The sequence below is a fragment of the Anomalospiza imberbis genome, chromosome 7 (genome assembly GCF_031753505.1).
Source record: "Anomalospiza imberbis isolate Cuckoo-Finch-1a 21T00152 chromosome 7, ASM3175350v1, whole genome shotgun sequence".
Classification (NCBI taxonomy): Eukaryota; Metazoa; Chordata; class Aves; order Passeriformes; family Viduidae; genus Anomalospiza; species Anomalospiza imberbis.
The window spans coordinates 33328500-33353765 of record NC_089687.1 but is presented as its reverse complement, the minus strand read 5'-3'; the positions used below and the strand labels follow the sequence as shown (position 1 = coordinate 33353765).

Sequence of the window (25266 nt, the reverse complement as noted above, 5' to 3'; positions counted from 1 at the left end):
AAGGGTGTGCCTTGGCTTTGCTGCTGCACAATGGGCTCTTCCCATCGCCCTGCCTGCTCCCTGAGCCCGCTTGTGCTTCCCTGCTCCCCGTGCTGGGTGAGTCTCAGCAGCTGGCAGGGGCACTGCTGTCTCCTGTGTGTGTATCCCCAGCAAATTGTACTGTCTATCCTTGCTTTGGGTGGAGCTGCCATGCCATGCCATGCCATGCCATGCCATACCACCCTATTCCATTCCATCTCATCCCATACTAACTCCCCTGACTGGCAGGGACATGTTCACCTCCTGAGTTTTCCAGGGCATCCTTGGTCCTTGAAGGAGTCCTGTGAGTATGGCCCTTGCCATCCCCAACCCTTCTCACACCCAATGCCCCTTCTCATTCTCATCTTTCCTTCCCAGGGGACACAGGGGCCCATGGGACTTACTGGCCTGAAGGGGGAGAGCCTGGAAAGAGAACCTTCTTTACCCTGACACTTCTGGAGAATTTTGGTAGTGCAGCCTGATGAAGTTGCTGGAGGGCATCATCCCAGTGCTGCTGTTTCTGCTTGTGCTTTTCCTTTTCAGCTAGTGCTTTCTCCCTGGCAGTCATCAGCCCGGATCTGGCATCAGGCCTTTCTGTTCACCGGGTGCCTTCTGCAATGTTTCCCAAGGGTGTAAACTTCAGTGGATGTCTGGCTGCAAACCAAGCAGGGACATGGCCAGACTGTGCCTGGAGCTGGAGCTCAGAAGCCCTGGAAAGGCTTGGCCATGCATGGAGCAGCTGCTTAGCTGCACCAGGGCAGTGACATGGTAACAGCCATGCCCTGCCAGCCCCATGGCAGTGATGTCATACCTGACATAGTGATGACAGCATGGCAGGGGTTCAAAACACAGGAAATTCAGGGCCATCCAGGCTTTACAACTGCTTTACCTGCAAAGCAATTGCAGTGAGGTTTTGCAGAAAAAGCTCTTAATGCATTAAACTGTCTGACATATGAGTGAGAACTGTGCTAAGCCAAGGTTTTGAGCTAACAGTTTATGTTTCAACATTCATCAAGTCAGATTGGCAAGAGCTGTTGTGAAATGTTTAATAAGCTTTTTGTTTTAAGATTTACTTTACAAGGCAACTTGTATCACTTTCATCAGTATCTCAATACAAAAGTCTTACAATGCTTTGTTTGCTAAAAAACTACAACATGGAACTGGGGGTTAGGGAGTTGTCTCCTTTTGCCTTCTGTTTTGGGAGAAGGGGTGTCCCACAGCCTGCTGCTGGAGACTGCTGGACTCAAACAATAAGTTACACAAGTTCTGTACATAATTACAGTCAGAGTATGCAGCTGTATTATACACCACAGGTAAACACCATCAGGGCCCATAACTACTGTAAAGGACAGCTTTTTCTTGAAGATTTCAGAGTTTATTTGACTGTGGATAAATCTGATCTATCAGGGGACTGACATCCATCTTTCTTAGGCACTAATCCAGGCAGAATTGCCTTGCAGAAATAACCGGCTCTTTTGCAAACTTGTGCATTATTAAAAAAATTATGTAGCTCTCAAGTCTTTAACAAATCTATAAAAATAATTATTTGCTAGTCTTGTGCCTACCTTCAAACACAGAATTACTTGAATAACTTCAGATTCTCTTTCGGCATTAGGTTCACTGCAGTACTGGATCAGGCAGAAACTTCAAAACCTTAATTAGTCTAAATGTGACCCAACCAACTGGATATTTTAGCCTGAACAAAAGAGTTTAAATACAACTCCAAAGGAAACAAAAGAAGTTTGTACCACAACAGTTCAAGCTAACTAACAATGAATGGGTTTTCTATGGTGGGAAAAAAAAATTACTATTTCAAGTTTTAGCACAGAATATTCAGGAAAAACATTTTGTAAGCCTATGCTTTGTAAACATTTATACAAATCATTCAGAGTGGCTTTGGAATGGATTTTCAAATCCTTGGCATTATGCAGGGCAGGAATTAACAGCTCACACTATGAAAACAAGCGACTTTGACATGGAGTTAGAAGAGCAAGAGCACTGAAGGCTCCTACATCAAGTACTTAAAACTGGGTATTACTTTGTATTTTATTATAAAGTTTATAGCATGACAGATTCCAGCATGGCACCTTAAGTAACCTTGTTACAGTATTTGTTTTTGCTTGATACAAAAAAGCTGATCAGCAGCATAACTGTTGCACTGAATCCAGGACTGGAGGGGGTTGGCTTCTTCTGAATAGGGATGAGTCAGTGATTTAAAATAAAAAGGCTGCATTTTTAAATCTCAAATATGTGCAAAATTCCTTTCAGTAGAGAATGTGGTAGAGGTGTGTGCAATGTTCACAGATATGCCCCAACCCCGATACTGCCAATATACTGCAGTCACATGGAGGGTGAATTCGGGATGGTTACTCAAGACTTTGGGTGCTGTTTCCTGGAGTCCTCCTCACAGCTGGTGCTCTCTCCCCACCCCACTCTATGTCCTTTTATGCAGTGCATCAAGTACTGACATTCATAACTATTCTCTCCCCTCTGCTCCCCCCCTCCTAAAATAAAATTGGTCCATGATAGTTCTAATAAGCTTCCTTCAGGAATTCCAGTAAACTCTCCATCCTAAGACAGCTGTGACTGTTACAATGGGTTTATGAAAGCAAATGCAATCTGGGAGATGAAGGGCTGCATGTAAAGAGAAGTATCTCCATTTCCCTAAGGTCTTCAACAGCTTTTAAAAACAAGAGCATGGATTCCAATGTTATTTTGAGGAAAGCCCCTTGGATTTTGGTGCTTTAGCCTTGATGTTATTTGCTGTTTTCACATGTTGTAGGCAACATAAATAGGATCCAGCTGATCAGCTAAAAATCCATCTCTCAAGTGCATCCGTTGTTTCTCGCCACGGGAGTTGATGGGAATGACCCCGGGATCCACGATGACCACGACACCAACAATTAGATAATGCTCTTCCAGGACCACGTTCGTCACCAGCGCGACCAGATCCAGGGCTTCCTGCTCTGAGCCTTCCAGCTCCACCACCACCACCAGCAGGTTTGTCCACGTAAACACAGCACTGTTGGCACGACACACATGTTAATGGGGAGGAAAAACCACCTAGACAAGTTACTGAAAGAGATTATAAAAAGAAAGACGTGACCCCCCCCGAAGCTTACAACTCAACCTGAATGCTTTGAGGCTGGAGAGGACCTACAGCCAGTGATATACATAACTCATTAAGGCCAAATGGGAATAAAACATCTGGGAAGACATCATCCATGAAGTCCTTGAGATGCGTTTACCACACCCACACATGTACATTCCAACACTGCAAAGGAAGTTATACGTTCTTCTGCTTTAGAAGAAACAAAATGATACAGAAGAATAATGCTGCTGTTCTTACCATTCTGCAATGCTCTTATGTGCCCTGATTACAGAGGTTTCTATGTCGATGGGGTGGTACCTCATTCCTCTGAGCTCCAGTGTTTCATCCAAAGAGCCCACCACATACAAGGCATCGTGCCTCTCTGCAATACAGCACACGCATTTCAACATCATCACATCTACAGGACAAACACAGTCACTTGTATGTGCTTATTCCTGACATTCTAAGATGTTCCCAGTGCTTCCTAGGGGAAAGAGTCTATAATGCAAGCTCTAGCATTCGAGAGAATTAAGAGCTCATGTAGCACTTCTGGCTATGACTCCAAGCAATTGCAACCACAATGAAAAGAATTTCTGGGTCATCTAGTTCTGTCCTTTCTCTCATATAATGTAACCTCTGTTCATAAACCCAAGCAAAATCAACCATTAAAAACATCTTTTTGTTACACTACTCTTACTAGAGCACTTTTCTTCTCTGATCGACACAACTGCTTTTCCAATTTCCAAATTTAACTTCTTTTTCTTCTTTTCAACACCAGCTTATGCCCACTCCTGCCAGCAAAATTCTACTCAGTTTCTTAAGATGCCACAGTTTACACAGTAATCACAACTCTCTCCTCTCCCCAGCCCCAGCTTTGCCAGGTTAAATATGCAAAGCTCTCCTAGACCCTACCTGAAGGACACTCTCTCTACATTCACACTTGTAACTCTGCTCAGTTCAACTTTCCTTCTTCTTTGTTAACTATTTTATAGTCTTGCTCAGTTGTGTTACTGGAGGTGAAAATCATGCTGGGAAGTTGTATTTCATGTATACTGTAAGTTCACTGCCCAAAGTCTCTTAAAAACTAAAGGACAACAGACATTGTTCCATGGTGATAAAAATCTCTGTGCTATGTGATTTTTCAGAAAGCTACAAAGCACAAAACTTGCTATTACTATTCAGTGGCAGCAGTCAGGACACCGACACCATTCACGTAGACACAATTCATTTAAGTCCAACCACAGAAAACCAGCAATATACATTTGTTACTAAGTTACAAGTGTTCAAACTCCTTTCCTTAGAATATTCAGAGATTTATTTCTTTACATATATGATAATCAAAAGCTATATCTGCTTTGTATTCTGTAGACAAACAGATCAGATGGAAGATAAACTCTTCCCAAATTTAGACATCTTGGCTTAGATTGAAAAACCCCCAAGATTAACAATTTATTTCCTATACTGGAAAGTTTCTCCTCTAGACCTTTAACTTCCGAAAGACTGCAAAATCACTGGTGTCTGTGCACGTCCTGAACCTGCTGAATGATAGAACATCGCCTCCTTAATTCATGAGTCTTCTGTGAGGGAAGTCAGCATAAACTTGCTGGACAGCCCAGCCTTTGCTGGCTCAGCTTCCCCTAGGAGCCTCAGAGCAGTGGCCCTGTAGGTCCAGGTGTTTCCCCTCACCTCCGCTGGCGTCCGTCAGCTCCGTCCTGCGCAGGAAGCCCAGGTACCCGGTGCGAGCCCACACGGTTTGAGTATCCCCAAAACTCAGGCGAGCAGTAAAGTGATCGGCGTGCAGTGCTTCTTCTCCATACACTGTGTAGTAACCAGTAGCATTGTGCGGGCTACTCACCCATATCTAAGGGATAAACCAAATCCAAACTGCAATGAACATAGGTTATTTTGCCAGACACAGACAGCATTGTTAACTGATTTAAAAGATCTGTTTCACTGACAATTTTGACTATTCCAAAATGCCAGTTTTATTGAAAGCATTAACTTCTGACCAGAGAAAAGGAGTTTTATGTACATGTAACTGGGGGATGGTAAAGTCCATAAAAAAATGAACCAGGCATTTGGCTTACTGGAAAGGAACACCTGCTAACCTATTAGCTGGGCATCTTATTACGCAACAAAAGATGCTTATAAAGCAAAGGTCAAACCAAGCAGCAAATTACCTACTGCTGCTGCCCACTGATGGGAGCACATCCCGACCTGTTCTAGCTGCTGGGCAGACACAGACTAGTGCCCTGGTCTCACCTGGTGCTGTGCAGCCACATGTGCAGGAATGCACACGGTGCCAGCTCTCTGTGGGGTTCGCTGACGTCCCACTCAGGGGAAAGAAGGCATTTATCTAACAGGAGGTATTGATGGATCACATCACTGCCCACTAACACAGTACAACAGTACCAAACCTTTACCTCTCCTAAATGCGAGTCTCCCAGAGGTCCCTTGGTTTCTGTGTGTGCTATGATGACCTTTACTCCCGGAAGAATCTGGAATAAGAAGCAAACAGAAGTTAAGAAAATGAATTAATCAAAAGAAAAGTTAATCAGAAGTCAACAGTCTGTGCTTCCCTTTCTACACCACAGACACCAACCATCTCTTCCTACTACAGTTATTTAACTTGTTAAATAATTCTAACTCTGAGCAGCCGTTTTGCAGCTTCAGTGTTGGTTTCCTAGAAAATGCCTTCCATATGAAGGCCTCAGATTTGTTTTGGTGGCAGCAATTTATCCTATTGCTTCATGTCATACACCTGGCTTCACTTAACTACTCAATCACAACCTGTTCTCCTGGACACATTCTGATTAGCCAATCTCACCTCACATATTCTTTAATGATTCCAGGTGATGCAGCTCCCCACCCAGGTGAGGGCCATGAAGACATAATGAATGTCATAATGGCTCTAAACTGATACAGGAGTTTTAGAGTAATTGTTGGGGAAGAATACTCCCCTGTGAGGGTGGTAAGGCCCTGGCTGGTAAAGGTTACCCAGAGAAGGCTGCGGCTACCTCACCCCTGGAAGTCTCCAAGGGCAGGTTGGATGGAGCTTGGGGCAACCTGGGATAGTGGAAGGTGTACCCCCACCCATGGCAGACAGGGACTGGAATGAGATGAGCTTTAAAGTCCTTTCCAACCCAAACCACTCTTTGATTCTGTGAGGAGGAAGGATGACACTCTGTCTCTTACCTTCCCAGACTCCATAAGTGGCAGACTGTGTGGAGAACCTCTCTCTACCAAGCGCACTCTGAGAAAATAAGAGGAATACATTTGTACAAGGCTTTAAGAACTGTTGGAGATTAGAATTTTTTTTTCCTTTTTCTCTCAGGGATTTTTTTCCCATCTGCTGCCTAAGAGATGATAATGACTGTATTTAAGAGAGACAAAAGATGTAGCCAAGGAGGAGGGGAAAAAGTGCAGCTGACTGCACTCTTGTAGCTGAGGGGTTTTCTCTTGGGAAGGGAAGAGATACCACGAGATTTTGGTTGGGGGGTGAGGAGCTGGGCTTGGCTCTTCTCTCTCTTGCTCTCAGATCAGAGAGAACCACTGGTCTGCAGTTGCGGTGGGAAAAAAATTGCTGCCACCTTGGAGTTCTGCCTTTTACTGCTTCCACCTGGGGTGAGCCTTTGCTCATAGGAGCAGCTGGTGAACTGGACCTCAGTAACACCCAATCACACTGGAAAGGACCCTCACCATCCACTGGGGTGCCTCAGGGGAAAACCTGGGACCCTGAGCCCCTCCCCACTCTGAGGGAGCCTCTCCTGGCTGCTTGCAGGAGCCCCACTGCCACTGCCCAGCCCCACTGCCACTGCCCATCCCTGAGTGCCACTGCCCAGCCCCTGCTGCCACTGCCCAGCCCTGAGTGCCACTGCCCAGCCCTGAGTGCCACTGCCCAGCCCTGAGTGCCACTGCCCATCCCTGAGTGCCACTGCCCAGCCCCACTGCCACTGCCCAGCCCTGAGTGCCACTGCCCAGCCCCACTGCCACTGCCCAGCCCTGAGTGCCACTGCCCAGCCCAGAGTGCCACTGCCCAGCCCTGAGTGCCACTGCCCAGCCCTGAGTGCCACTGCCCAGCCCCACTGCCACTGCCCAGCCCTGAGTGCCACTGCCCAGCCCCACTGCCACTGCCCAGCCCCACTGCCACTGCCCAGCCCCACGGCCACTGCCCTGCCCTGAGTGCCACTGCCCAGCCCTGAGTGCCACTGCCCAGCCCCACTGCCACTGCCCAGCCCCACTGCCACTGCCCAGCCCTGAGTGCCACTGCCCAGCCCAGAGTGCCACTGCCCAGCCCTGAGTGCCACTGCCCAGCCCTGAGTGCCACTGCCCAGCCCCACTGCCACTGCCCAGCCCTGAGTGCCACTGCCCAGCCCCACTGCCACTGCCCAGCCCCACTGCCACTGCCCAGCCCTGAGTGCCACTGCCCAGCCCCACTGCCACTGCCCAGCCCCACTGCCACTGCCCAGCCCCACGGCCACTGCCCTGCCCTGAGTGCCACTGCCCAGCCCTGAGTGCCACTGCCCAGCCCTGAGTGCCACTGCCCAGCCCCACTGCCACTGCCCAGCCCTGAGTGCCACTGCCCATCCCTGAGTGCCACTGCCCAGCCCCACTGCCACTGCCCAGCCCCACTGCCACTGCCCAGCCCCTGCTGCCACTGCCCAGCCCTGAGTGCCACTGCCCAGCCCCACTGCCACTGCCCAGCCCCACTGCCACTGCCCAGCCCCACTGCCACTGCCCATCCCTGACTGCCACTGCCCAGCCCTGAGTGCCACTGCCCAGCCCTGAGTGCCACTGCCCAGCCCTGAGTGCCACTGCCCAGCCCTGAGTGCCACTGCCCAGCCCTGAGTGCCACTGCCCTGCCCCTGCTGCCTTCTGCTGGTGCTTTGGCCTCTTTCATTGCACGTCAACCCAGCATCCTGTGCCTGCCACTACACCCCGTGGCTTCTGCTAGGGCTGCAGAGTTTCTGCTATGTTTTATTTGCCACTCTGGGAAGGCTGAGGAAGAGAGTTGTTTTGGTTTGAAGGAAGAGAAAAAAAACAAACCTAATGGTGATTCTAACAGTGCTATTTCCACTACCTAAAGGATTGTTAGGGAGCGGATTTCTTGGAATTGCACAGCACAGGGATATAATATGGTATTATGGCTGGGAGTCAGATGGCTGCTGCCAAGGATAATTCAACAAACCAATGCAATGAGGGTGAAATTTCTTCTCCACAGCCATTGAAGAGTTAACGCTTTAACACAGACTGTACCTGTCATGTCGAAGTGCTCTCATATCTACATAGACTGTTGTTGGATCTGGTCCTGCTGTTCCCTAAGAATAAGGAGGAAGAAACAAATTCAACAGAAGCCACAACACTCTGCTTTCATTCTCACAGCTACATAAATTCACAAATTTTTCTCTCTTATTTACTGACACTTACAAAGCACTTCCCTAATGTCCAAGAAATAAAGTAGCCCCCCTTTCTACAGTGACTACTGTAGAGCCTTTGCTTTCTATGGAATCAGTCAATGAATGCACAAGTGAAGTATGTAAGTACAGGTAAGTCAAAGTTTGCAAAAGTTTTAGATTTAAAATTCAGCTTTTAGGATTTTATTTAAGTAAGCACCTGCTCTACAACCCACACAGCCAGTGCAAAAGGATGTAAGCACAAACCCATGTGGGCCTAGTCCCTCACACTGCAGAAGCAGATGGAGTTTAGGATGTGACAAGCACACATGCATCACTATACCTGTTCAGCCAGCTTGCCCAGCCTGTTTGGCTGACAGCAGGACCACAAACAGAAGTAACAGAGGCCATCAAAGTGTGGGAAACAGAGAGAAAGGGGAAAAAAAGAAAATACAAACAAAGAGGCACTGGAAACATAAGATACACACAGTAAGACAGAAAACAAAACTTACACTGTTTTAGAATGAAAAGAAAATTTCCATTTCAGATGACTTAAGAGCTTGGCACTTTTAGGTAGTTCTTTTGGAAACATGCAAGTCTCAGATCATGGAACAAAAGAAGGCTACAGCAACTCATACATTGCTTTATAATAAACCCCTTCTCCCTCTCTAACACTGTTAGCAGCTTCAGAAACACCTCAGTGAACCAGTTTAGCAGGGCTGGAAGACATGTATTTAGCCTGCTAATTTGTATCAAAACTTTGGTCATTCATTTACATTCATTTAAATCCAATTTTAAAGGTCTAACGGAGGTATCACTTTGAAAGAATGGAGGAAAAAGGGCAGAAAACCCCTCCCACTAAAAAGGGTCTCAAGAATGGAAAACAGAGATGAAAAAGGCATAAAATGAAGGGGAAGCTTAACTGCCCAGCAGTCCTGTATTCCACACTGGGTTTTTTTGGAGTACTTTTTCCGTTGCCATTCAGTATTGTGCAGAAAAACTGTTTCTCACCCTTTTATCCCAAAATGGCTTTTGAAATTTTTATTCACACAGGCAATTTGGAAAGCTATTCTTTCACACTTGGCAGCTTTACTCAATGTTAAAATCTTAATTTGCAGTCATCTTGATTTCACATGTATGCTTCCTGTTTTTCCACCTACTGATTTATAAAATCACTCTGACATTTCTTTATAACCATTTAGCTTGGTCTTGTTAAAAATTCTTTCTCCTTTAATTGTGAAAGAAACTATAGAAACTAAGGAAACAATTGTGAATGGCAACATATTTAAGTAACTCACGTCCCAGAATATCTCTCTTGTAGGAAACCTAGAACACTGTAATATATTCTAAGAGCTAAAAAGGCTTTTCTTCATCCAGTGGGCACCAGGAAGAAAAAAAAGAGGAAAAACAAAAACAAAGTTTTGCAGAAGTACAGTAGCAATTTCCATAGAATCCTATTTTATTACGTGTAATCCATACCAATAAAATTGGAAATTATATTTACAATTACACATACTAAAGCCACGTGCCCCCTATACCACATTATACAAAACAAGACAAAATCTGAATCACACAAAAGCTGAAAAAGCATTGCTTGTAACATGCAATATTTATGAATAGAGAACTGTTTATTTAATACTTCTGCATAGTAGGAAGGAAACAAGTTTCCTAGTACTGATCCTCTGGATCAGAAAAGCAAACCAATTGGTCAATTAGTACAGAAAAGTGAAATTATCATAATCAACATAATATTAAACATCTTATTAAAAAGCTTAATTTAACTTGGTGATGAAGCAAGCAAGCAATGGAGCTCTAGTTCATTAGAAAAAGAAATCTATTCACCTGAACATGATTTTCTACCAAGTCCCTAGAGATTCTGTGTACGGAACAAGCAGTTTAATCTCACCTGTAAGCAAATTGCTACGTTGACCCTGCACCCAAAGGTGGTGCTCACTGCACGAGCAGACAAGCCCAGGTCTTTGAACAACTTGGAGAAAGACTGGGTGAGGGTGATCCTTGGTCTCTCCTCTGCCACCACCATGCAGGTGCGCACGCAGGACAGGTTAACCCCCTTCATCTGGGAGGGCAGGGGGACAGAACAAACACTGTAACTTCAAAGGCAGCAATTCTAGAATTGTTTTTCTATCCTAGAAAGAAACTGTTTATTTGTGCAACAGAATTGTTTTTCTAGAAAGAAACTGTTTATTTGTGCAACAGAATGGCTTTAAAAGCACTAGAATAAGACACAAACTGTTTTAACACTACAGACATCATTTAGCTGCAACAGAGTCAAACCCTCAAAATGTCATTTTGCCACAGGGCTGGGCTCACCAGAGACGTGCTGGCTCCCAGCACTGCACACTTTAGGTGTCCCAGACATCATCAGCTCCTCTCAATGTGAATGTGAACCTGGAGCAACTGGCTGTGAGCAAGGATTTCCTTTGGTGAGGTCCAGCGGGACAGGATTTTTTTATCTTTATTGACAGCACACAATACAACCACTTTTTTGTGAAGGAGCTGCCACACATTCCCAGTGGAAGTCCTGGGCAGCTGAGTTACTACAGCTGTGGAAATGCTCCTTCCTCTTTAAGGAAATTCAGTCTGAGTTGATAGATTTCCCTCAAAAATAAATAGATGTATTAGAGTGTAACTGATTTTGTTAGGAATCAAAGAATCATACAGCAAATACTTTGGGTGGGAAGGAAAGGACTTTAAAGCCCATCTCATTTCAATCCCTCTGCATGAGCAGGGACACATTCCTCTAGAGCAGGCTGCTCCAAGCTCCATCCAACCTGGCCTGGAACATTTCCAGGACAGGGAAGATTATATTCATTTTAGAACTTAACATTCTTGGTATCAAGTGATACCTGAAAGTAAGTGAGACTTGCTGAGTTTTGGGGGCTTTTTCTTTTGGATGTTTTGGGTGAGGTTTTTTGTGTTTGGTGGGGCTTTGGGATTTTTCTTTCTGTTGGTGTGTGATTTATCTGGGATTTTTTTGTTTGGTGTTGGGTTTTTTCTTGTCTCAGACACAAACAAGTTGATAGGCTTGCTATGTATTTTGCCTAAAATCTCAAAAACAATCAACAGCACAGAGGTTGCACAAATAACAGAAAAATTAATAAGACTTTTTTTCCTTCACCAGAACCATGGAAGCTGAATCTTCCAGCAGTCTCAACACTCCCCAAAAATCAAGTCATTATGGAAGGCTCTCATGGGAACACTTAAACCTCCTATTCTCCAAGCCGAAGTGAAGTATTTTTGGAAAGATACATGAATGTTTATGTCATTATGTGGAAAAATGAAGCCCACTCACCCGGAGAACATCAGTCTGTGTCCCAAGGCCTTTGGTGCATATCTCCATCACGGAGTAGGAGCAGAAGGTGACACGTACTTTGTACTGGCTGACAGCAGACAGCCACAGAGACACATTGCTCTCCAGCTCCAGAGGAGGCACCAGGATGGACTGGTGACCTGAATATATGCTAGGGAGAGGAAGCAATAGGAAATGAAAATTCAATTAATTGATGCATATGGCACGTTTTAAATGGCAAAAAAAAATTGCAGCTTTGTAAGATGTGCTGCATTAGAGTAGGTATCTGGCTGAATCAAGAGAAGGCTCACCCATTTTAAGAAACATTTAACTGCTTCCTTTAGCAGTATTTCTTACTGCTTACCAATCTTGCAGTGAACACCTTAAAGGTCTTGTCAAAACATATGGTTTAATCTCAAAATACTTTAAAAGGATTTACTTAATCAATGTGAAACAGACAGTGAAGTCCTTTTTTTTTTTTCTTCCTTGAATTTGGTATGCACTTAATTCCACTTGCAAACCTGAAGTTACCCCAGTAACTAACTGACTTAAATGGATTTTCTCACCACAAAAGGTGTTTTTTGAACTACTGATAAAAAGGTTAATTTGGGTTTCTTTGACAGTTTCACCCATACCCATTCCCTGGGGTTCTAGAGAAGGCTAGGCACATGTGAGGAGACGCAGAGCTCCAGAGCCATACCTGCACAAGCACCACAGTGCAAAGCCTAAGCCACAGTAGGGGTCCAGGCAGATGGCAATCTGTCGGGATGGGTACAGCTCACACTGGAGCTTTATCGAGCGACATAAGGCACTTGTAGCTGCGTGTGACATCTGCAAGAGGAAAACAGGACCTCTCAGGGACCCTCTTCTAGAAAAAGGGGTTTACAGATTTCTTTGTAAACGTAAAGGAATAAAACATGATCATCTCTTGTGACTGTACCTTTACTCCTGCTAATATACCAGTAGTAGACACACTGAAGTCCAAGTATGCCAACATATCTGGAGATGTAGGTCTGAAAACACTAGCCAGCTTCTTTTTAGGCATATCATCTATTTAAAATACATAAGTAGAGGGGAGTACCATATTATTTTGGGAAACAGGCACAGGACAAAAAATGTATCTTTACAGCATTATCATCAGATCCTCCCTATAGTTTCTGGACAGCTATTTTAATGCAACACACAACACATCCACTCAGACAGTTATGGTGTAGCAAAATAAATATATCACTCTTCAAACTCTTTCCGTTTTGACTACCGTACCTGTATCCAAAATAGTGGGCCACGTTTTAATATCTACAGCTGCTGCAGCCTCCTTGGACCTGAGTAGTTTCATTATAGCTTGGGTGGTCAATATACAAGCAGACTTACTGACCTGCAAAAGGCAAAGCATTAAGACCATTGTTAAAACCAGGGAGTGCATGCCCAAAGTCATGTCATATGCATCCAGATGAGATAACCAGTAAGATGAAGAGATGAAGACAGTAATTGGAAACAAAGCAAAATAAATCACGACAGTAAAAGACCATTTTACATGAGTTTCTGACGAAGTCATTACTGACTCAGCCACAGCACACTGAGTTTTTATTTTCTAGCTTATTTTACACTGACTGTGGCAAAGCAATTAATCAGGCGGCATCGACCATTCACCATTCCCCAAAAGCATGAGGAATGTCTCATACCTACCTCTACAATCATCTTGACAGTGGGCAGAGTGGTAGCAAGATTCTGTGGATGAGGCGGGCGGACAGTGATGGGAACACAGCCAGCATACAAACAGCCATAGAAAGTTGCTATCAAGTCTACTCCTGGAAAGGATATTTGTGAAATTAAAGCCATTTTTATCAGATCAACAGGCTGAACTCTTTCACCAAAATCAAAATACACACTGATGTGTGTTATTAAGACGCAAAGATTTGTCACAAGTGTCTGTTGGAATCAACAGGCTGTTCCACACCCAGTTTAAAATGTTTTGCATTTAAGAGCTAGCAAAAATTATTCCAGTGCAATGAATGGACATAATTTCTTTTCTTGTGCTGTGTGATTGTGGGTTTTGCTGTGTTGCTTTACCTGGAGGGTAAACCAGGGCCACGTGGTCACCAACATTCAGCCGTCCCTTCTCCATCAGCGCGACTGCCACTCTCTCTGCCCTCTTGTGCAGCTGGATGCACGAGGCAGTGCTGGCTACAGTACCCTGCACAGGAGACAAGTGACAGCAGAAACCTTATAGAACAGCAGCAGCTCAGTGACTTGGATTTTGACATGAAAAGGGGTAAACCAAAAGGGTTTCTCCTGGAGACATGTGAACACACCAACTTACAGCACAGTAGCTCATTAGACCCAGCTATTTAAGAAAGCTGTTCACCAACAGGTAATTTCTTTGTGCCCAAGTTTTGTGTTTCCTTTTGCAGAATCTCTGTGTCAAGGGTAAAACCTGACTGAACAAAGTGACCTGGGAAAGGGCTGCTTCACATAGGAAACCTCCCTCAAAATCTCCTTTATTCTGAGAGACTAAACCAATTTGACAATAACAGTGTTGAAAGAATTTCTTCTGTTAAAGCACAGTCTCAAAAGGAAAGTTAGAACTATGTCCTTAAACTCTTCTGCCCTTCTGAATGAGACCTACGAATCCTTCATTTCCCAAAGACTGCTGACGGACTTTCTGGAAGACTCCTGTCTGCAGTACAGCACAGCACAAAGCAGATCCAATTTGTCCCTGGGCTCTGTCACTCTGTGTGCCATCCTTTTAGAGGGCAGAGCCTAGCCCAGGGCAAGGCATCAGTATCCCCTGCAGGATGCGACAGTGCTCCTGAAAAATTTGACTCCAAAGCTGTCCCAAGGGCTCTCTACTTAGGCTCTGGATCTTATCAGGAAATCCTCCATTTCTGACTTATAGTTAACACTCATGCTCAGGAATGAAGACAGAATCATTGCTTCCATTAATATGACAAAAGTTGTGTCCTGGCAGGAAATGCAATTACTGCAATGTTTAAAGCTAGGCAGAATGTATACTGAAATTCCAGAAGTGGAACAAAACATAGGACACAAAATTCCAGAAGTGGAAAAATTTATGCTGCTTACGAACTAGCAATTTTTGTCTGCTTCATTAAAATCATCTGCAGCATTTCAGGAAAGGACTTCTAGAAGGAATTTTCTTAGAATCTAATAATCTTTTGTTTTGGTCATAATCTCCAAGTATGACCTAATGTGCATCTTACCTTGGAATTCAACAGAAGGAAGAGTGGATGATCTGGAGTTGTCTGAGCTCGCCACTGAAGAACATCTGCTAAATACAGGAACTGAAAGGGAAGAAAAAGGAGATACTCAAATCCACTCAAAGTGCCACAGGTTTATTTTCAGCAGAATATCATACCTGGTCTTTTCTCATTCTGAATAAGCTAATTCAAATATTTAGTAATACCAGGACCCCAGTGTCACCTTTCTTGCCTGGTCATTGTCCTCCAGCTGGCTAACATCTCTCCCCGAGGCTTGTGCAATCCTCTTGCCGGCTACGAGGTTTCCTACAATCATCGACGCGGGACCAACATCTGCATTTTGAAAAGAACAGTGCAAAATGAGGAAAAAAAACCTAGGGACCAAGCAACAATTCAGCCTGCAGGTGCCCTATATAACACAGGTATATAACATACTCTGGTTTCCTCACCTGGCTGTTTCTGCCGAGGCTTGGGCAGGTTGGTAACACAGGTGTGGGGACACATCAAAACGTTACAAGGATGCAGAGCACCCTCCAAAAAGCGCTGCTTTGTTTCTGAAATATGAATTCCTCCGAGCGGAGCCTTTGGCAAAGTGTTGGCTGGCACCAAGGCAAGGCAGTACACACCTACTTGGTGAATGCTATCAATTGCCTTCACAGAAATTAAAAAAACAAACATTCCACATTATCAACTGGGATGTAGCTAGAGCAAGAATTTGAATTCAATTAATTTATAACATTAAAATTTTTACTTGCACCACAATTTGCAAATAAAGGGTCCAATTCTGCACTCACTGAACTCATAGAAGCTGTGCCATGACTTCAATGGGAGCAGGAGCAGACCCAGGACTTTGCTTGTGCCCTCTATCAAGGGGATGCCACCTGCACATCAGGGATTAGGAAAGTCTCTTAAAAGTGGGCAAAAAGTGCAGAGATTTTCAAAAGCCAAAGTTATATCACAGCAAATTTAGCATGTATGGCACAATCACAAAAGCGCAGTAGAACATAAAACTCACAAAATTTAGGAGGGAAGCATCTTTGCTACCTAAATTTTAAGTGTCTCTTTTAGCTATGACACTTTGAAAAAAAGAAACAAAAATATTTTCTCCCAATACCAGATATTCTCTCCAAAAAGATAAGAAGGCTGAAATTAGACAGAAACCATTATTATCCAACTGCCTTACTCTTAAGAGCAAACTTCCTTGAAGTTGTTCTTTGGATTCTTCCCTTCAGTTGTTCCCAGAGTCTTCCATAATTGATCTCTCCTTTTTCACTTCCTGAGAACTGATTAATTCTAAAATCTGCAAATGCAGATCTACCACAGTTCCCCTTCCTCCTGTCCTTCATCCCCAAGAAAATACAGTAAAATAATTAAGGTAAAAAGTTTTTAATACTTCTTGTTGCAGATCTAGAATAAGGTTGTTAGTGATAAAAAAGCTTTTGGGGCTGTTCTGATACTTGGTAGTATACTTGTGAATATTTTCAGAGGTAACACTCAGTATGAAATCAGAAGAGACATGTAGCATTAACCCAAAAAAAAACATCAGCCTTAGGACATTGAGAATCCTAGTAGTAGGAAATTAAAAACACATTCTGAGAGAAAGTCTTACTTTTTACAAAATTCTATTAATTCTCAACCCTGAAAAAAAATTATCTTAGTACAGCTCTCTGTGGTTACATCGATAGGTTTTGCTTATGGAAGGAAAAAAAAAAAGCTCTAATATTCTCATTTCATGCATCAGCCTTATTCACCTGGATAAAGAAAAGGACAGACTGACTACCTGTAGAACCCTGCTCATCCACTGAAAACTATCCTCCTCTGAGGCGTCAGGGCGTTGCTCTGCCACAAGCACTATCCGATCATCATGCAAAACGGGCACAGAAAACACTGCTATCCTAAAACACAAAGGACAGAAGAATGATAGGATGCAACACAGGGTGAGCAGAGCATGGCTTATCATCGCATGGGAATGGCTGCAACCTCTCATGGCACTGTTTCACACACACAAGCATTATTCATGCCAGATCATCACAAAATCACAGAAAAATTTAGAACACATGTGGGTTCCCTGCTGTAATTACTTTCTGCTGGGGGTCAGGTGGATGTGCATGTAGCACGTGTCTGACAGGCAAGTTCCATACATGTAGGGGCTGCGCAAACCTTGCCTACAGAACTCCATCATGCACACTAGACTTGCAGCCCCTACAATGTCCCTTCTGGAAGACAACTATGTCAAATTACTGACCACCAGATGCTTGCACTGAAAAATACTTAACTCCCATTGGGGAATTACCTTAGTTTTAGGCTTGCCTCTTCTAGGATAAAATATTAATAATGCCTCAGCCTGGACTGGTCCCAGTCTGAACCCTGAGGGACTCCACTTGTCATTGATCTCCATCTGGACATCGAGCCATGAAGAGCACTCAGGTTGGTGATACAACATATTATCTCTGAGGGTCCTTCAGCAGCCTGGTTTGGTCTTTAGAACAGGCTGCACAGTTCCTCCCTCAGCCACCCAAAAGGCTTGGGACAGAAGTGTTTTACACCCAGCAAATGAGCTTCTTTTGAGAGCCTTAAGAGAAGCTTTGAAGTACGTTTTAAACAGACACTTTAAGATCTACCTTTTAACTGTGTGAAAGTAATTTAAAATCTATTATGCATGAAGCAGGGTGTCAATATTTACCTTCCAAGTTAGCAGGAACAACCAAATTCACAACCCAGTGCTAACTTTCCTAAAAAACACACGTGAAAAAGTTCACGTGCATCGCTCCTGTGTGTGCTGTGTTACTTGATGACTGTCTGTGGGTTAAAAAAAGAGCAACAAAGCCCAGCCAGCAGCACTGAAGTTTTTAATGCACTCACCTTCCCCGATAGACAAACTTCATGGGTTCAACTGCCAACGCGGTGGCTACCACATCGTCTGCATTGTGCCTGCGGCCACTAACTGTCATCAAGCCATCCAATTTTCCCACCACAAACACCAAATAGTCCTGAAAGGAAGGAAGGATTAGAAACAGAGCAGGAAAACCTCCTCACGTCTGGCAATACATGCCTGACTCAAGCCAACAGCACTCTCAAGATCTACAGGAGGTCAGTGCCCTGACCTGCCCACAGTCCTGCTGAATTCAGGGGTATCACTTTAGAGTTGGGAGTCAGGACAAAGTAGGGCCTTGAGGGCTTGTTCACACTTACAGGACCCACAAAGCCAAGCAATCCTGTTCTTGTGAAGGGCTGGTCTGATACAGGCATGCCAGCCGCCGTCACTGGGATGGCCTGGAAGAACACAGAAGGATTCAGACACTCACTGGACTGACAAGGATTTTCACTCCTTTACTGCCAGAATACATGAAATGGGGTACACTGCAAGGAAAAATATGGGCAGAAAGATTGAAATGCCTTCAGGTAACTACACATAAGACCACTGTGTTAATTTAGAGCTAAGATAAATTTAAATGCTCACATAGGCACTACACTGGACTGTGGAATATAGAAGCAGCTGACTGACTGCAGATAATAGTTGGTATTTTTGGTTGTAAGAGACAGAATGTCTTGTAATGATTCTATGAATGAAACAAAGTGAATCTGGCCAGGGATTTTTTCTAACTAAATAAAAAACCAAACCAAACAATAAAACACACAAAGACACACAAGACCTTTAAGGAATAAATAAGTCTATTTACAAGAAGAAATATTAGAAATACAACAATTAAAAAGAAATCCAAACCTCAAATACATTCTTGGTGATTCCAAGGAGGCCAAAATATGCTGTCCCAGTTGCTCCTGAATTCACACATATTTCTCCAACCTCATCAGCTTTACACAGATAAGGAGTCCCATCCACCTTTACAACACACATGCTGGCTGCACAGAGGAAGAACACAGAATCACAGTGTTAGCCTGCTCCAGCAGCTGACACACGTGGTGCTCTGCCACTGACAGATAAAGATTTTAATATCAATTATTCATCAGCTACAGCAAAACCATAGCATGTAAGAGAGCTCACTTTAGCTTCCTGACAGCCTGTGCAATCTGTTCTCCAAGATTAAGTTCATAAATGCAGTGCTTTTTTCTTACAGCACTTCACAGCCTCCACATCAGCTGCAGCTGAATCCAAGGCACAATGAACTAAAGGAGTGTAAGACTCAAGATCAAGAAAGAAATCAATAAATCTACCCAAGTCAATACAAAATAAACATGGCAAAGCCAACTCTGCTGCCTGCATGGACCAAGGAGTGCTGGTGAAACAGACCTGTGGGTACATTTTCAAATCTTAGAGAAGTTCTTCCAATAGCCAACATCCTAGGTCTGAACAGGTGAGACCATGACCATTATTCACCCTACCAATAGATCAACCTCTAAATTATCTTGGTCTCATAAAAATTACCTATCAGAACAACTAGCAGTTATTAGTAATTGTTTAGAACCATGCAATGATAACCTTGGGTAACCAAGTAAAGAGATGCTGCTCAAATTCTGGTACAGTTTCTGGGTATTTTTTGTGAGAACTAGATGTCTGGAATTAAAACCTACAGTATGAACTACTGGTCATGCAAAACCCCCCATTTTGCAATTTAGGAGGAAAAACTAAAACTCAGTGGCAAATTGAAACTGACTAAATAGTTTATTACTACTGGAAATACCTTGAGAAAACATCAGAACTCTGTATGTAACACTTAAACAATGATGCAAAGAGCAGTGTTAGTAACTGGAGAAAGTACAGTTTGTGGGCATTAACAAATGTACAGCCCTCATTGCATTCAAAAACATGGAAAAAACAATGGATCAGCCTGCAGTCCCTAAATGATGCTCCATCCATGAAACCGAAGGACAACCCTATCACCCTGATCAAGTAAAAAAAAAATACTTACCAGCAACCAATGTATGATACAGGTAGTCTACAGGTACATTCTAACAGCAGGCACAGTTCTGTCCTGCCAGGTTATACTGCAAGGCTGCCCTTCTGCAGTATCTGTGGAGCCTCTACTCTTGCTTCTCCTCCTTTTCCTGCTTCATGTGTGACATACAAGAGAGTGCATCTACCACCATTTCAGTCTCTCTCAACAGCATTGCATCTGAAAAAGAATTAAAGAGAAGGGAAACGCAGATGGGACAGGAATGTACATGTGGACTACACGTCACGAAGAACACAGATTCCTGCTAAGAAAGCTTGCTTTCTTCAAATGAGTCCACATGTACATTCTGACAGATGGTGACTCGCAGCAGTCAAACCTGCCAAGGAGTATCCTGGCAGGAGATGAGAATCCTGCTGTGCAAAGGACAATGCTGATGCCCTACCAAAGACTAGATTCAGCTCTGGATGTTTCAAGACTAGCAAAGCAGGAATGCAAGAAGAATTGCAGGGGCCTGTACAGCAGAAGGCTGTGACCAAAGGTTCTGATGAGGGTCAGGAAGTGCTCTCTTGTTCCCTTTCCAGCATCTCATAGTGGATCCATATACAATGGCTACCCTTGCATTACAGTCTTTAGGAAGAACTTCTCTTCTAGAAGCATGAAGCCTTAGGAAAAATACTAAAATGCCAGGATATAATGCCTCTAGAATCACTGTGGAAGGTATTTCCAAGGTTTCCAGAGAAACCTCATCCTTGAGAAAAACAGCATATGCGGGTACCAAATGCAGACCTGAATGAGGATGAACACAAATCTAGACTCTGGAGGTGATTCATGAGCATTCAAAATGTAGCATTTAAATTGGAAGATAACATCTCATCCCAAGTGCACACTGGCACAGGTGTCCAAGAGAAGTTGTTCTGCAGTGGCTGTTGTGCCACTGTGTGACAGACTAAAGCCCTGAGGAACAGAGATCTGATGAATATGTAAAATTCTAAGGGCTAAGTGGAAAAGAGGTGCTGTTAACCCACAATCGAAGGAAAAAAGCTGAAAGCTTCACCTAGTTGTTCTGTAGCAACTCTTTCCACTGAGGTAAAGAAAGCAGATCCCTCTGCAGTGAAGATGCATTGTGGTAACTACCAGAACCTGGGCAAATGTTTGCTCAGACGTGGACAGCAGAAACAATGAAAAACAAGATTGGGCTGGAGACAGTGTGAGCATCTCAACATTCAGGAAATTGGAACCATCTCCCAAAATTTCTAGAAAAGATATTGAAAGCAGCCACAATCCAGAACATGATTCTGTTCATTGCAGAAGATCTTGCAGAAGCCCAAGATTTGATGTCAAACTGAAGTTTTCTGCTGGAGTGTAACAAAGTAGCTGCAGCAGCAGCACTGTTTCTAGGAACTAGCCTTTGTATGATTAGAGGCTATAGGGATTTATACCTTTCAGATTCAAGAGTGTTAGCTCTTGTCAAAGAAAGAACACGAGAAGGATCCCAGTAAAAGAATGGAAAGGATTAGCTGGGAAGTAGAAGGGAGACAAACTTAACTGCAGTTAACACACCCACTAAGCAACGTATCCAGGCTCAAACTTAAGGTATAATATGCTTCCAAGATGACAGATAACATGGCAATCACATTCCTATTGACGTGAAAGTTGGAAGCTGAGAATGGGCAGAAGAAAAGAGGTCTGACACTTTCCCTACCATCTTTACCAGTCCAATTTGAAAAAATGAACAATGTTGTGAGGAGCCAAATTTAGCAATGCCAGTCCCTGCCAGGAACTATGCAAAATAGCCCAAGGTGGTCAGCAGGTAGGGTAAAACATCATTCCTCCAGAATAGGATTCCACAGGAATGCACACCAGATTTTCTCTTAAAAATTCCCATGCTATTTTTGAGAAGATTTCTCTGTGGATGGTGGCACTTCCCTTGAGGGTCTTGTGATGGCCATTCATAGTAGATCATGAACATGAAGGGAATGTGGCATCAAGAATGGCCTATGGGTTAAACAGCAGTGACAGGTGACAGGACCCTGGTGCTGATGGCTCTGTTGAGTAAGATCCCCTGAGCAGGTGAGCTCAGCATCTCAGAAAAAAAAGCAGGATCAGAAGAAAAAGGAGAGTGCAAGTGGACATTTTATCCATGACCTTTTAACCAGATAGTTCCTGAATAAAGCATGACAGAAATCTTCACAGGTCTATGAGATCAAAACCATTTGGCTTGACCATTTCCAAATGAAATTCAAGAATGTGAGCTCCTATGTCACAAAGTATTTGAAAGGCTAGGGCAGACCTCCAAGTTCAGTGGGGATCAGAAGATGGAACAAAACCTTCAGAAAGAAATACAAAACCAAAAGCAAGACTCATCAGCCAGCAGAGGGGCAATGAGCAGGTGGTGGTATGCTCTCTCCTGTATGCCAAACACCAAGCCAGAATGGACAAGGGCACACCCTCCATGAATACTACACAGGAGAAAGCATAAATCTTACCAAGTAAGGCACAAGTATCTCCACTGTTAGAATGTACATGCAGACTCATTTGAAACTAAGTAATTCATTTACTTAAGTCTTTAATTTCTTTCATTTAGCACACCCCTGTAAGTAGCTGCTAGTCTTTTGACTTCCTTCAAACTCCAGAGGATTTTTTAAGAGACAGAAGTTATCAATTATCTTTTATAATTAAATCTATCATGTATACTCTGACTTAAGGATTGTACAGAGAAATTTCTGCTGGAATACTTAATATGTGGACAAATTGAAGTAAATCTGGCCCAGATTCTGACAGCTCAATGCTAGTCAGAGTTTTAAAGGAGTTAATGAATTAATTTGTCCAAATTCTGCTTAACCTACAAGTAGTTTTACCACTTACTACTGTATTTTTAAATAGCAACAGCCATCAATTACAAGTCATATCACTCTGAGGCACTTAATAGGACACATTTCATTATTCTCCTCTCACATAATCAGACAAGTCACTTGACACTTCTTACTCATGTAGAAAGTTAGTGTTATCACTGCCTGCCAGTAGCCCCCTAATCCACAAGCAAGGGTCCCCTAGATTTGCCAGACAATGCTCCAAGGAATTTTGACAAAGGAGAAGAGTTTTTTCACAGATCCCTCTTGACTGCTCAATCATGCATTTCACAAGGACAGAGACATTTTTTTTGACAATCGTAATGACGTGAAATCACTTAGCCATAAGCACACAGGGAACTTTTCCAACATCCTAAGGCAGACTTGAACCTGCCACTGAGCAGATGCTCTGTAGAATATTAACCCAGGGTCTGAAGCTAGCAGTACAGACAGTGCCATGGAGCTGCCAGCCTAAAAGCTGGAGTAGATGGGACCAAGTGTCCAGTCCTTCATCCCACTGTTCACAGTCTGAGGTCTGGTTTGGCACCCTACCTTTACTAACCATCTTCAGAGTGCTCTCCTCTCCAAATGCAGCCAGATCTCAAGTGAGAACAATAAGGATGAGACAAAGTCTCTTTGCTTCAATTAATGGGCTGAGGAACAATACCCAGCTCTACCTAGTTCAGGAACCAGAGTGTTGCAAACAGATGTCATTAGGAAATAGGTTAATTCAGGTTACTCCTGATCACTTTCTTGTTCTCCATGGGCATGAGAAAATAGTTTCCAGAACTAGTTGTTCCATCACCTCTGCAGGGTCTGAGATGAGGTCCCTTTCAACTGAAATATTCTATTCTACTCCACTCCATTCCAAAAACAATTCTGCAACAAGCCAAAAGCATTTGCCTACACCAAAATCCATAGTCATTCAGTTTGATTGTGTATTAATCTCTAATCCATCATGTGTTTAGGTAATGTGTCAAAACATAACTCATACTAACTTAAAGGTATTTAATGTTTTTATTTACTCCATGCACACAAGTGTAATAATAAAGATAACTTATTTGGAATATGCTGAAACCTACACAAAATGCTCTCCTACCTCCAGGCATGATCTGCCCAACATCCTGCACAGTTAACACTGACAACTTCTCCTCTGTATCCACTCTGATCACGCCAAAACTCAGACAATTCATGGATAACACTGCTTTTCCTGGGGGGGGGCCACCCAGTTCAGAAGGTCTGGAAGACAGAAAGTCCAGTTAGATATGAATCAACAGATCAGTACTGGTGAGAGGGTCACTAAAAACATTCTGCTGGTTTCTCAGGCTCGGTATGGTTAACTAAAAGAATGGCTTCTCACTTTGAACAAACAAGAGTTCAAGACTTATACAGTAATTAAATTAAGAAAGAACTAAAACAAAACTTTGCAAAATTTCAAAGTTTTTTGTTTCAAGTTTTCTTGAAGTTGACTTTCTGAAAAGGCACATTTTGATCAGAACTGCTATCAAAAAATTCCAGCATATTTCATCCATATGTCTATTAATAATTAAAGAATTTCTTTTTCTCAGAGCATCCCTTGCTGTCTCCAGAAATCCAATGGTGTTTCTCAGACCAGCTACAAATATTTTTTTTTTTAATTTTAGGCCCTTGTTTACAAATCATTGTACATAAGCAGTTGATGGAGGATTCACCATCTTCTTCCTCCCAAATAAGTAAGTCTTGTTTTGAGGGCATTTTAAAAGGCCCTCCAATAACTTCAGTGAGGAGGAGACTTCACTTTCCCAAAGCACGAAAAACACAACTTCTGCCTGACTATTCTTAGAAAATATTAAAATTTTTAAAGAAAATAAATAAAATCACCTATCCTTTAGTGAAGGAGACACCTGTAAGCTTCATATTTCCTTCTGCCTAGGTCTTTGGGCATCTCTATGTGGGTTATGGTATTTTCTGACTATCACCTTAACATGAGATTCCCCACCCCTGGAAGTGTTTAAGGCCAGGTTGGATGGGTCTTGGAGCAACCTGGTGTAGTGGAAGGTGTCTCTGCCCATGGCAGGGGGTTTGAACTCCTTCCAACCCAAAGCATTCTGCGATTCTATGACACATTTCAATAGTCAAGAAAAGCTTCAGTTCACTTCTTAGAAAAAAGGGAATTACCTGCGAATAGCAACAGTTAGTGCCTCTGAAGAACTAGCACAGGGGCAGATTACTTCTGGTCTCAAACCTCTGGATTGAAATACATTCAGGAATGCGTCACAGGAAGATATTGACCCTAGAAAGAACCATCACATAATCAGAAACATTTTTCTAAGAGCAGGAAAGCTTGAGCTGCAGGAATTCGAAGTCTGTGCTTACTCTCAGCTGTTATATGAACACTGTTGCATTTGTGTACAAACCAAATATTCTTTCAAACTGTCCAAAAGGCATTCCAGTTCACTGTAAGACAGTAGATTTGGAAAAAGAACTCCTAACAACTACACTGAATGAAATTCCCAACTGCATATTCCTCTGGCAGCACTCAGCAGCACTTAGTATAG

General features: G+C 43.2%; 1 protein-coding gene across 5 annotated transcripts in view; it reads right to left on the bottom strand.

Moving 5' to 3' along the window:
* Window positions 1–1043: 1043 nt before the first annotated feature.
* DIP2A (disco interacting protein 2 homolog A) overlaps window positions 1044–25266 on the bottom strand; it is a 79841-nt gene continuing 55618 nt past the window's right edge. For 2 of the 5 annotated variants that reach the window (XM_068196426.1, XM_068196429.1), the window contains 23 exons: window positions 24887–25001; window positions 23829–23968; window positions 18752–18888; window positions 18220–18300; window positions 17890–18017; window positions 16808–16922; window positions 15477–15678; window positions 15251–15360; window positions 15031–15111; window positions 13883–14006; window positions 13499–13620; window positions 13076–13187; window positions 12753–12862; window positions 12513–12643; window positions 11816–11984; window positions 10409–10579; window positions 8846–8875; window positions 8366–8427; window positions 6305–6362; window positions 5533–5607; window positions 4796–4970; window positions 3368–3491; window positions 1044–3040 (listed from right to left, as the gene is read on the bottom strand). In XM_068196426.1, the coding sequence (XP_068052527.1) occupies window positions 2788–3040; window positions 3368–3491; window positions 4796–4970; window positions 5533–5607; window positions 6305–6362; window positions 8366–8427; window positions 8846–8875; window positions 10409–10579; window positions 11816–11984; window positions 12513–12643; window positions 12753–12862; window positions 13076–13187; window positions 13499–13620; window positions 13883–14006; window positions 15031–15111; window positions 15251–15360; window positions 15477–15678; window positions 16808–16922; window positions 17890–18017; window positions 18220–18300; window positions 18752–18888; window positions 23829–23968; window positions 24887–25001 (2825 nt within the window). In that variant the 3' untranslated portion in view covers window positions 1044–2787. Of the gene's footprint in view, window positions 3041–3367; window positions 3492–4795; window positions 4971–5532; window positions 5608–6304; window positions 6363–8365; window positions 8428–8845; window positions 8876–10408; window positions 10580–11815; window positions 11985–12512; window positions 12644–12752; window positions 12863–13075; window positions 13188–13498; window positions 13621–13882; window positions 14007–15030; window positions 15112–15250; window positions 15361–15476; window positions 15679–15821; window positions 15909–16807; window positions 16923–17889; window positions 18018–18219; window positions 18301–18751; window positions 18889–23828; window positions 23969–24886; window positions 25002–25266 lie in introns of those variants that run through there. The other 3 variants (XM_068196427.1, XM_068196428.1, XR_011000991.1) reach the window with 3 other exon arrangements.